This window comes from Brassica napus, chromosome A7 (genome assembly GCF_020379485.1).
Source record: "Brassica napus cultivar Da-Ae chromosome A7, Da-Ae, whole genome shotgun sequence".
Lineage (NCBI taxonomy): Eukaryota > Viridiplantae > Streptophyta > Magnoliopsida > Brassicales > Brassicaceae > Brassica > Brassica napus.
Genome location: NC_063440.1, coordinates 23,063,347 through 23,075,489, shown reverse-complemented (window position 1 = coordinate 23,075,489; position 12,143 = coordinate 23,063,347). Strand labels below are relative to the sequence as shown.

The 12,143-nt window shown below is 35.8% G+C and overlaps 2 protein-coding genes and 1 pseudogene across 2 annotated transcripts; 2 read left to right on the top strand and 1 right to left on the bottom strand.

Moving 5' to 3' along the window:
- Positions 1-401: 401 nt before the first annotated feature.
- Positions 402-5,759, bottom strand: LOC106355919 (histone-lysine N-methyltransferase, H3 lysine-9 specific SUVH7-like). The gene is made up of 3 exons (XM_048736007.1): positions 4,245-5,759; positions 3,395-4,136; positions 402-3,233 (listed from the first exon to the last, which is right to left on the bottom strand). The coding sequence occupies exons 1-3, from the start codon at positions 4,821-4,823 to the stop codon at positions 1,780-1,782; spliced, it is 2,775 nt and encodes a 924-aa protein (XP_048591964.1). The 5' UTR covers positions 4,824-5,759; the 3' UTR covers positions 402-1,779.
- A 181-nt stretch (positions 5,760-5,940) lies between these two features.
- LOC125576290 lies at positions 5,941-10,730 on the top strand (annotated as a pseudogene).
- Positions 10,530-11,554, top strand: LOC106353974. Its single transcript, XM_022704149.2, has 2 exons — positions 10,530-10,739; positions 11,298-11,554. Exons 1-2 carry the CDS (start codon positions 10,635-10,637, stop codon positions 11,382-11,384), a joined length of 192 nt encoding a protein of 63 aa, XP_022559870.1. The 5' UTR covers positions 10,530-10,634; the 3' UTR covers positions 11,385-11,554.
- Positions 11,555-12,143: the final 589 nt, after the last annotated feature.

Sequence of the window (12,143 nt, the reverse complement as noted above, 5' to 3'; positions counted from 1 at the left end):
AAAAGCAGCAGCAGATACAGCCTCTGATGAAATCAAATGAAGAAGAAGGAAAGTAGAGAAGATGGTGAACATGAACCCATCCCAATATTCCTCATCTTTTCCAGCCATCAGCTCACGCTTCTAGCTTGTCAATCTATCTACGGTTACTTTACAATTCTAGCATCATCCCTTTAATCTACCAATCACAAAATCTAGAATCTATATTTTCATATTGTCTATAAGATCGGTAGAATATGCATTTTGCAAGATTTGTTGACAAAGCTCAAGAAAATCTTTCGTTGAAAATATTCACAAAATCTTCCCTTGTTTAGCAAATCAAAATATTCCATAAACCTATCGCCCTCCTCTAACAACCATTTTTTTCTTCACTTAGATTCTCTGACATTTGTTGACATAAAAGTTAGAAATATAGTTTCACTAAATTTGGATTAAAAATCACACTAAAAAGGTTTAACGAGATCAATGTTAATTCTACAGGTTTCTGCTGAATAAAAGCAACACTGAGCATAATGCAAGCAACTCTTATGTTCCGTCCTTCTAAGTAACGCCACAAACTTCAGTAAGTACAGCTGATGATAACACTCAACTTTACCTGCGTAGCTATCTTAGTACCCTGACAGCCGAGGTGTACCGATTGCCCTGGTGGAACCAAATCAGTATTACTTAATTGTTTAACCGAGATTAAAAAAAAATCTTCAACTGCACCACGTGAAAGCTATATACATAACCACTTACTAGAATACTGGTGTTTCCAGAGTTGTAATCAAATGCGAGTTTTTCATCATCACTTTGAGCATATATTGACAGGAGAGAGTAAACGGTAAACCGAGTAACTGGGATTCCATTGGGGCGCTGATTTTCATCCATTACAATCTGCAAAGTTCTACAAAAACGATTAATAGAATTAACAAGTTTTGTAGGTGAATCTACACCAAATAAGGACCACAATGCTGAACACCTTTCACTTAACGAAGTCACTGAGTATGAACATGATAAGTTTTAGAGTTTAATCAACATTGTCAGTTTATCAAAACAATTGGTACAATTCTATATCCAGAATTATTTCCCTTTATAAAAACTCATGGCCATTAAAGCAACCTAAGAAATAAGTTACGAACAAAAAAGAGAGGGTAAAAATGAACTAGGGTTCCATATGTGGCCCCAGACAAAGGTCTTTCACTGTGGTTAGTAATTTTTTTTATTTACAAACAAAAATAACTAAAAGGCCTTATCGAATTATAACAAAATATTATAATACTTTGTTTAAAAAATATTATACTACTGTCAAATTAATATTGGTTTATGGGAAATGAACAATAGGTTAGTTGTTTGTTCTATTTTAGTAAATTTATTGGTATATGTTGGGTTTTTGATCATTTTGTTCTCTTTTATATTTAACTAAGCAGTATTATATATGTACTTATCTTGACTTAATTAGGTCTGATATGGACCTACGTTTAACTGATAATAAAACCAAAAAGATAATATATAATAAAAATTTTAACTTGATAAACTTTGACAATCTATTATATAATATGAGAATTTTCATGATATATAATAGGAGATAAATAATGAAAAAATAATACAAGTAGAATATGAATTCTTTTAAAAAAAAAAGAAGTTGAAAGTATAAGTTGAATCATTGTTTAGAAACTTTAAACAGTTTTATTGATGGCAATATTATTGCTTAAAATTTCTAGAAACCCACAATAACCATAACATGAAAGCTAAAAGAAACAACAGAAACAAAAAAAACAAGATATAAAAAAAAGTTCCAAATCATCCAAAAGAGCCTTGACACTTGACTGAACCACAATGACAAATCTTCTTGCCTTTGAAAATTGTCTTCCCATCTTCTCCAACCTCTTCAGTTCTACAAGACATTCCATAATCATATCTCAGCTCCGTCAGTGGAGGTATATGTTTCATCGCAAAAAACGCAATGCGAACACACGGTTGACGAGAATCTTCATATTCAACAGGCTGCCACATAACATTCGGATAACAGCTATGGTTCATGAACCGGCTGACATTTCCATACGCTTTCGAGCTGACAACCATTCGCCATCGAAGCTTGTAAGCTTCAGGGACTTGGTCCCAACAATCTTCACCCACGAGCTCCGGCTCGTAGTTCCACTTGAACTGGTTGTAAACGCGAGAAGAATCAAACACATATTCGTCATGCTCGTCTAAGTCATGTATTCTCTTAGCCATACCAATCAACTGACAAATGAAAGTCCCTGCTCGAATCGGCTCCAACGAACGTAACCCCCAACCGTATTTCTCCGTCTTAAACACTTCAACGCGAATTTTCAAACCAGTTTGAGTCACTCTGTTGTGGCAGTCGGGAGGACAAGGACACATGTCGCCACATTCATAAACCATTGGCTTACGACAAACTAGAATACGGTTATGGTATGGCAAGTCGCCACCGTTCCTTTGGACACAAATGCACGTTGGATCTTCGCATAACTGAACTTGATGACAATCGATGCATGCGGTATATTGATAGTTCTGAACGATCGTCATACTTGGACAAGTCGAAGAGTTGACGTAGCTGAAATCTTGAGGCATCTCCTTGTCATTCTCATCAATTTCATTCACCAATGGGACTGGTAAAGTCTCGGCTCCATATGAAAGATCTTGAAGTATCAAACCTTTTCTTGAATTATCCGTACACTTACTCCAGTTTTTAGATGACTTCCAATTTGCATAACCAGCAGGTTGGTCTGGCTTTCTCAGCAATTTGAACTTGAACTCTTTGAACCCGGATTTTCCTTCAGCTGCCCATGAATCTGACACAATGTAAAGGCCATCATAGATGTAAATCTTTCTACCCTTGTTGTTGGGATCTTCTTCACCTCTTATCACTCTAACTTCATTTCCTTTCAGTTTACTTTCCTTCAACGCAGAGTTTCCTCCTCGAAGTTCCTGATCACGAGTTTTACGACCATGTCCAATATAAATTAAAGTTTGAGTGTCTTCTGTTTCGTCATCGTAGCGTCCTGAAGTTACCACACTTGTAGCTAGAGGACCTTCTGTTGCACCGTCTTTGATAGTTAGATAGTCAATACCAGCAACCATCAGCATGTGTAGCCCAACTAAGGACATCTCTCCCCAATAGTAAAATATGTCACCCACATTTACTCCAGGAATCGAGCCGATTCTTTTCTTCGCATTAGTCTTAACACCCAAATTCTTACAGTTAGCGAGAGCGGTTGGAAGTAGGGGTCCTGAAATTATGGAAGTCATAAAGAATTTAGTAAGATTTTTTTATAAACAAATATACTAATTTGAGACATTTTTCTATATAAAATTTTTAAAAAGAAATTGAGGATTCTCAACAAATATTTCATTTGGCTATGTCCAGGACCACTCCTGATTGTAAATATACCTTTAAAGCACTTTAGCTGGCATAGCCGACGCCTCACCGCATCAAACCGCATCAGAACTGAATCAGCTACTTCTTTGTTTCCTGTTTCTCTCTCTGCTTCGCTTATCCCCGAGTCGAAACTTGGGCAAGACGTAACCACTTTGCTGTTGGAATCATAAGGTTTCGGCTTTTGTATGGCCATCGTAGAGTTCTTTGAACCCCTTGGCCGACCACGTTTTCTTTTGATTGCACCAGAACTAGGACCATCAGTAGCAGCAATGGAGTCTTTGTTGGTTTCATATGGTACAATGGCTTGAAGCGATGAGACCACTGGAGGAGGAGGAGGTGTGTTGTTAATATTATTATCAACAGTTTGAAGCAAGGTGATCTCCAGAGTAGGAAGAGGTGGTTCTGTTTTGTGGGCTTCAGCATCAATGGTTGGAAGGGGTGGGACTTCTAGAGTAGGAGGGGTGTTGTTAATATTATTATCAACAGTTTGAAGCAAGGTGATCTCCAGAGTAGGAAGAGGTGGTTCTATTATGTGGGGTTCACCATCAATGGTTGGAAGGGGTGGGACTTCTAGAGGAGGAAGAGGGGTGTTGTTAATATTATTATCAACAGTTTGAGGCAAGGTGATCTCCAGAGTAGGAAGAGCTGGTTCTGTTTTGTAGGCTTCAGCATCAATGGTTGGAAGGGGTGGGACTTCTAGAGTAGGAGGAGGGGTGTTGTTAATATTATTATCAACAGTTTGAGGCAAGGTGATCTCCAGAGTAGGAAGAGGTGGTTCTATTTTGTGGGCTTCAGCATCAATGGTTGGAAGGGGTGGGACTTCTAGAGTAGGAGAAGGGGTGTTGTTAATATTATTATCAACAGTTTGAAGCAAGGTGATCTCCAGAGTAGGAAGAGGTGGTTCTGCTTTGTGGGGTTCACCATCAATGGTTGGAAGGGGTGGGACTTCTAGAGTAGGAGGAGGGGTGTTGTTAATATTATTATCAACAGTTTGAGGTAAGGTGATCTCCAGGGTAGGAAGAGGTGGTTCTGTTTTGTGGGTTTCGCCATTAATGGTTGGAAGGGGTGGGACATCTAGAGGAGGAGGTGGTTTTGTGTTACGGTTTTCATCATCAACAGTTTGAAGAGGTCCGACCTCTAGAGTAGAGGGATATGTTATGTTGAAGGTTTGATCATCAAGGGTTTGAAACGGTGAGTCTATTAGAGGATAAAATGTTGTTGGGTTGTAGGTTTCATCGAAGATGGCTTCATCGATAATGGTTTGAAAGGATGAGACTGTTGAAGGAAGATATGGTGTTGTGTAGTAGGTTTCATCATCAAAGAATCGAAACGGTGAGACCATTAGAGAAGTTGGTGGTGATGATATATTTTCAATGGGATTGTTATCATCGTCAGATTCAACACTCCAACTTCTAAGCCCGTTAGTCTTAGTTGGACTCATGTCGAATGCAAAAAGAAAATCTTGTCGCTGTGGATAAAAAAGAAGAATAATATAAAGTTAATAACCATCAATCTAATATAAAACATAGCAAGAATTAAACAAAAAAAAAATCTATTAAAGACTATCATATGTAATAATTTTTTTAAAACAGAAAAAAAAACAAAATAAGCAAGACTATGTCGCGTTTTACGAAGCTTGAGAACCTTGTCAAAGGTTGTCTATATACCTAAGACTTTTTTTTGTGCAACTTATATATACGCAAGACTATCATATGAATTAACAGTTCACTAATTCGCTTTCGTAAGATATAATAATATATACATATACTTCCACAAAATATATATTAATCCTCTAAAGCGCAAAACTTTTTTTTTAATATGGTTTATCGACCCTTCAAATTATAATTACGCATATATACTTTTAATTATATTACGATAAAGACACCGACATTTCTCAAATTTTATCTATTAAGACAGGAAATGATAAAAAGCATTCATGAAAACATTTTTTTCCTCATCCCCTCAACTTTACAAAGAAATATATATATATATAAACAAAGAGTAGATAGAAAGAAAAACAAAGAGTAGATAGAACTTGATGAAAACCTATATGCAGTGATGTAGTAGAGTATTCATTAACCCAAATTTATATGCTTTAAATTTTTTTGCTTAAACCCTAGGGTTGCCACATAATGAATACTTTATTATTTTCTTCGTATGCTTTATAGTCACGGATAAAAAATGATTAGAAATGATAAGTAGGGTAAAAGAAAAACAGAAAAAGTGAGATCGATGTTTGCTATTTATTAAAGCACATAACGATTTATTCAGATCTGAATTGTAGTGAAGTCGCTGTAATAAAAATAGTTTCTTTTCACCTTCTTATTTTCAGATTTGAAGATTATAAAATTTAAAACAACGTAACAGCACATACAGCCAGAATAATTTTTTAATCAAAGTTATTATAACAAATTAACCAGGGATATAACTAAAATAGATCATTACATCATAATCAACAAAAATATGTGTATATATAAGTATATAATACTAATTACACTCTGTATCAACAAAACACACACAAAAAATAAGAGAAAGAATAATTAAGTCTCAATCTAATAAACAAAAACATGCTTATGAAAGAAGTTCAACGCCAACTAAATATTAAGTAAGAATAGCAAAACAATAAATTAACACGTACTTTTGAATTGCAAGAACTAAGAACGATAAGTGCTTCAAAAAAAAACAAGAAAAAAGAGAGGAAAGTAGAACAAGAAACAGAAAAGAAAATTACTGACAAAATATGGTTGAAGTAGCCGAATACAATGATCCTTTGATATTTGGAAGTGAAGAAGAATATAATGAGAGTGTCTCTATTTATAAGGATTTCAGCAAGATGTGTTGATGTCTAAAAACGAATAAGGGCCTTTAGATCATGTTTGATTCATCTCCACCTTACAAATTTTAGCCATAAAATCCCGTAGATTTATTTCATTTTATTAACTGTATCTAACAGTTGTCATTCATACTTTTACCAGCTTTGACTCAGAAAAATAATTGACCTAGACATAAAAAATCTTTTCTTTCCAATTTAAAAAATAAATTTCAACATATCTATATATAAGCTTTGAATGGTTTAGTCAAGATTTGAATGGTTTAGATAAGCACTCCCAAAAATAATTAAATCATATAATTATTTGAATATTTGAATTGTGTTTATTAACCTTTATGAAAAAATGTTATTATAAATTCATTTTCAATTTTTTTTTTTTTTGAAACTTTCATTTTCAATTTGTTGCAGTTCTTGGGTTTATCCTAACACGGACGTTTATGGGTTTGTACTAATTAGCATTATACGTATATTCTACTCTAATAATACAACCCATTCAATTATGATTCCTTGCTCTTCGTTATTTGAGCATCGTTTCTTAAAGAATAACTTTACACAAACACTACACATTTTCTACGGACATGTACGTGTTTGAGTTCTGTCTCAAAATTAGTGTAAGTGTTAAGAGATAGTGAAATCTGATGAGGTTAGGTATACCACAAGATTTGCCACAAAATTTCGACAACGTCAGATGTATTTTAATAATGACGAGAGAACAAAATGGATATTAACTTGCCAAAAGCTCGCCAACAATTTCTTCTCTCTTTGTTGATAAGGCAACACATGATGATGTCAAATCAATTAGATTAATCATTCTAGAAGAAGTGTAACTACTACATGATAAATATAACTAATTGATAGAAAAGAAAAAATCTTACTCGTTGTCAATAAGTAAGTGCAAAAGCTAGTCTAAAATTTTGGAATGCACTCGCTTGAAAGATTATACATTGCTATATTAGAATACAAACTCATGCTTTATACGTCATATATATAGTATAGTATTTGAGACTCAAACTGAATTGTATTACCAGCCAACTCAACTTACAGTAGTTAGTTATAGCATTCGAGAAATTTCTTGGTATACATGTCCTTAGCTAACTTTGGATACCTAACTCATGATTTGAAATCCGAGCTCATTCCATATATGATTATTAGTTGCAGTTAATTGTTGATAATCCTGTGCTTATATCTGCAAAACTCATAAATACTAGAACATTTTGCGAGCCAGATAAAGATATATCAATGAAAAAAAAAATAGAAGGATAGGTTAAGAGATAAGCAATTGTGTTATATGTATGAAGCAATAATATCTAGCATAAATTCACTCCGTGTGGAGGGTCAAAAACCGTGCCATTATCATAACCGATAACGTAAACCTTTTCACGAATGGGGAAAGTATCATCCCAAGACGAGTCCTCAGCCTCCCGTAAACGCATGACCACCAGAATGATTTCAGTAGATAAACCCTGCAAAGTACAAAACGTTTGTGTTATAAATGAGATACTGCCGGGTAAACTTCTGAAATTCTGTTAATGCGATCTGAGTTGCAACGTTTGTGGTTGAAGCAGCAGATGGTTTGGTTAGACTTGGGGGAGGACTAAATTCAATCTAAGTTTAGGGTTTACTTGTATCACCATTAAGTGAATTGAAGGGGAAACAAATTTCATACAATTAAATGAAGCCTCCTAAACCTTAGAAACCATGAGCGCATGTGCGCAGCGGTTCTTCAGCATCTATCTGTGCAATTCTTTCTTGGCGTTCTACCCCAGTTCATATTTATCCCAATGAAACGAGCCACCAGCCACTTCGGTCATATCAAGAGATTCGTTCATTAGAAACTTATCAAATAAGTTTCCACTTAAAGATACATACAAGTGATTCTCTTAGACATTCCAAGGCGCCAAGAAGATCTGGAATCGTATCAATCTTTGGTCAAGAAAATAAGATAGCTATATCATGTTTTAATATGTCTTGTCATCCAAATTATACTAATCTCATTAGCTTAACGCCATAAGATTAGAAATAAATATATATTTACTTTCTTGCACTAGAGAATTCTCGACCTTCAATAGTACATAAGATGATAGTCATTTACCATATCCTAGAAAAGTACATTGTCACTGAAAAGGTGACGACTACATTAGTGTTATGCATTTTTCCTAATACCTTTAAAACAACATATGAAGCCCACAATCAATCAATTAAGTAAACTATAAATTGGAAATTTGTGCGAAAAATATCTCATCTAGTCATCTTTAAGAATAAAAGTACAACTGTTCTACTAAACTACTCAAAGCACCCACTAAGATATTCGACAACAATGATATGTTAATTAGTGCTTTTCTATCAAGTTGTTTATTCTCTATTAAGTAAATAATATAATACCATAAAAAATCACTGCACACGCTCACTAAAATTGTAAAAGCCATCAGCTCGGAGATTCCTTCGATAAAAGGTTTGCTATTGTCTACCAAAGTCCTTAATTCGCATAGAGAGGTTCCTTTGGCGATCATCTGCGATGAATACGGTGGGGGAAAGATATTTGGGAACGGTGGAGATGGCTGAGGCTCCGTACATGACGGCCAAAACGTCAGTGTGGTGGGACATAGAGAGTTGTCAAATCCCAAGGGGTTTCGATGCTTATGGAATAGCTCAGAATATTGGTTCGGCGCTTGAGAAGATGAACTACTGTGGTCCAATCTCAATCTACGCATATGGGGATGTGAGTCGTATCCCTCTGACAATCCAGCATGCCCTTTACTCCACCTGAATTGCGCTTAACCATGTCCCAGCCGGTAATATTCATTTAAAACCCTCAACTTAAACAAGATTTTCTGTTTCTTATGTTTAATGCTATTTATGTATCTTGATCTGCTGTGTTTGAATCATGTTAATTATTGTGGTATGTTTGATGAAAACCTCAGTACTATAATAACTTGTCTCCAATTCATTCACTAGTTAATTATACAAAGTCTCTAATAAGTCTAACTTGTACATATATGATAATGGGAAATCTAAGTATTTCATTATAATTAAGAAAATATACACAAATGTTTATTTTTATCTTAACTCAATCATATATTCTCCTAAATTATTCCTTGACGCATGCCTCACGATGGTTATTCAGATTTTAATTCTGAATTTAATCCGTTGAGGGTGTTTTGGTTCCATTTTGATTGACCATAGCCCTTCCTTTTTATGTTTGTTTGATGTGTGTGGATGTTCTTCCAGGAGTCAAAGAAGCGAGTGATAAGAAGATTTTAGTGGACATGTTGTTGAGGGCAGTGGACATTCCTGCACCCGCAACTTTTATGCTGATCTCAGGAGATATAGACTTTTCCAATGCTCTTCAGCAATTAAGGGTGAGACGTTACAATATTATATTTGCACAACCTCAAGAAGGGTCAGCGCTGCTAGTTCATGCTGCAAGGACAGTATGGCTTTGGACAAGCCCATGAGCTGGAGGAAGCCCTCTCACACAAAGCGGAAGCTCACAACTTGTTTCCAATGAGACAACTAGTCCTAACAATCAGTACCCTTATTCTAGCAGACCGGTACCTTCACCTGTTCGACAGCCTAACCCTAATTAATCCGGGTCCTTTTCCTGTTCGAAGGCCTAACGCTGACCCTTCTGGAAGCAGTGGAAATAGGATCGCAAATCAAGCTCAGAATAATACTCCCACTGCTGCTAGGCAATGTGCTTGTAATAGGCGGCCACGCTGTGGTAATGTTTTCTTCGATCTTCCCCCGGAGAATCTCTTCCTAATACTCTTCTTCTGTATGTTATGTCTGATTTTGATCAAGGTAAGCTTTTTGATGGTTTTTTTTTTCATTTAATGATTTTGTATATATCGGATTTTTCACTTTAAATTAGCTTCTAGGTTTTTTTATTAGCATTTCATATCAACAATTGTAGACTAGTGTTGATATGTGATGCAATAAATTTGATCCATGTCGCTTTATTCACTGATAACTCCTAGAGAATTTGATGATTTAGCTGTATATACGCTTGACGGACTGAGTAGTTGCTTGAACTTTTATGTATACATTATTCGATCTTTTTAATCCTAATTTAGGTCCCACTGTCTTGAAGATGGTTTTCTTGGAGGTGCAGATTGCCTAAGATTTTACGTAGTTGACAGGGGAACTCAAATGACGAGGAAACTTTCTCCTTTCTTTTTTTGTTTCTACGTCTAGAAAATGTTCTGTGGGGACGGAAAAAAAAAATAGAGAAAATGATAAATCTATCTGATCTTAACGACACGTGGCATTTTGAGGGATTAAAGAAGATCCAATATACGATAGTTACACAGTAATTAGGTGTATCTTTCCGCACTAGAACAAAGTCTCCAATTTACAACATCCAGTCCAGGGCCGATCTGCTAATCTTTCTTCTCAATCGAAAAACAAAACAGCGCAAGAGAAATGGTGAAGGTGTTGACATACTTTGGGATGACATTGGCTGCTTTCGCCTTCTGGCAATCTATGGACAAAGTTCATGTCTGGATCGCTCTTCATCAAGACGAGAAGGTTTCTTCCTCTTCCTCTCTCTCTCTCCTCCTCCTGAAAGTTCAAACCTTTGGTCGTCAACTGTATGAATCTCATCGAAAATCGAATTATTTGGGATTGAGATCAAGCCCTATGCTATCCAATTTTATTTAATTATCCTCAGAGTTTATTGTATTTTGATCGATTATATGACATTAGGGAGTGTCGGATTATGTAGAAAGAAGAATATATGTGGCGCTTACGCTTCTTCTGACATCAAGATTAAGACTTTGGCAGTCCATCGTGTAACAATGTAATGAAATGGAAGCTAAGCTAAGCTTAACTTTGTGTTTGGGTTTGCGCTTGATTAAGTAGTGGAGGAGGAGAAATATTATTAAAACAGCTCATGGAGATGTGAGTTGGGTAGAGATTGGTGGTGATTGCTCCTTGATTAGAAGCTAACCTCTTTTCTGATTTGCACTTGTTCGAGTATTGATTAGGGATCTGAGATTAGGAGCTAAGCTCTCACTGATTTGCATTTGATGTAGTAGTGATAAATGAGCTGATAACATTTTTTTTTTAAAAACTGTTCATGTGCAGCAAGAGAGAATGGAGAAGGAAGCGGAGGTTAAGCGGGTTAGAGCAGAGCTGCTGCGGAAAGCTAGAGAGGAGGATCCTCTTGCCTGATCATCCTTCTTCTTCTTCTTCTTCAGTCATGTTTTTGGCTCTTATCAAACTTGTCTCATGACATTATTTTTTCACCGTTATGGACCAAAATGGAGTTTGCATAAAACGACAGTACCATATATGCTTTTGAATGTGGGATGATCATGAATAATAACTTCCTCTTTGTTGTTCTTCTCAACCTAATGAAATACTAGTGCACAAGTACCAGGCATCTTGCTCTACTTTTGTCTGTCCACGACATTGTATCATGGATTCTGTGTTCTTGCACAAGTCTAAGAAGGTTACAGATATCAGATCCAGTTTCTGATTCGGTTTGGCTAACTAAGTACATTATTTTTCTTACCGTCACTGTTAGAATATTTCCAAATAACTCGATGCGTCAAGTTTCAACTGGAATAAAGAATTGAACAGAAAGGGGGTTTTCAGTTTTTGATTTTTAGTATTTTCTTCGTGGTTTTACCTGTGTCAGTGGCATTTGCCAGGGTCTTCTTTTGTGATAACACAGAAGACATCATTAGTAAATGACCTTATGATGTTTAAACGACTCTTAATCCATCTCCGACTGCTAGGGCATCGCTGCCTCCAAACTCCCACAATGACATGCTACCCTCGTCATATCGAGAGACGCCGAAGCGTTATAACAGTGACAGTAAGCAAAAGTTAAAATTTTAAAAAATTTGAAGAAAAAGTTCTCATTAATTTGAATGTAACCAACTTACAAAGCGATAAAGAAAACAGGGAACCAATGCGCAGAAGCTC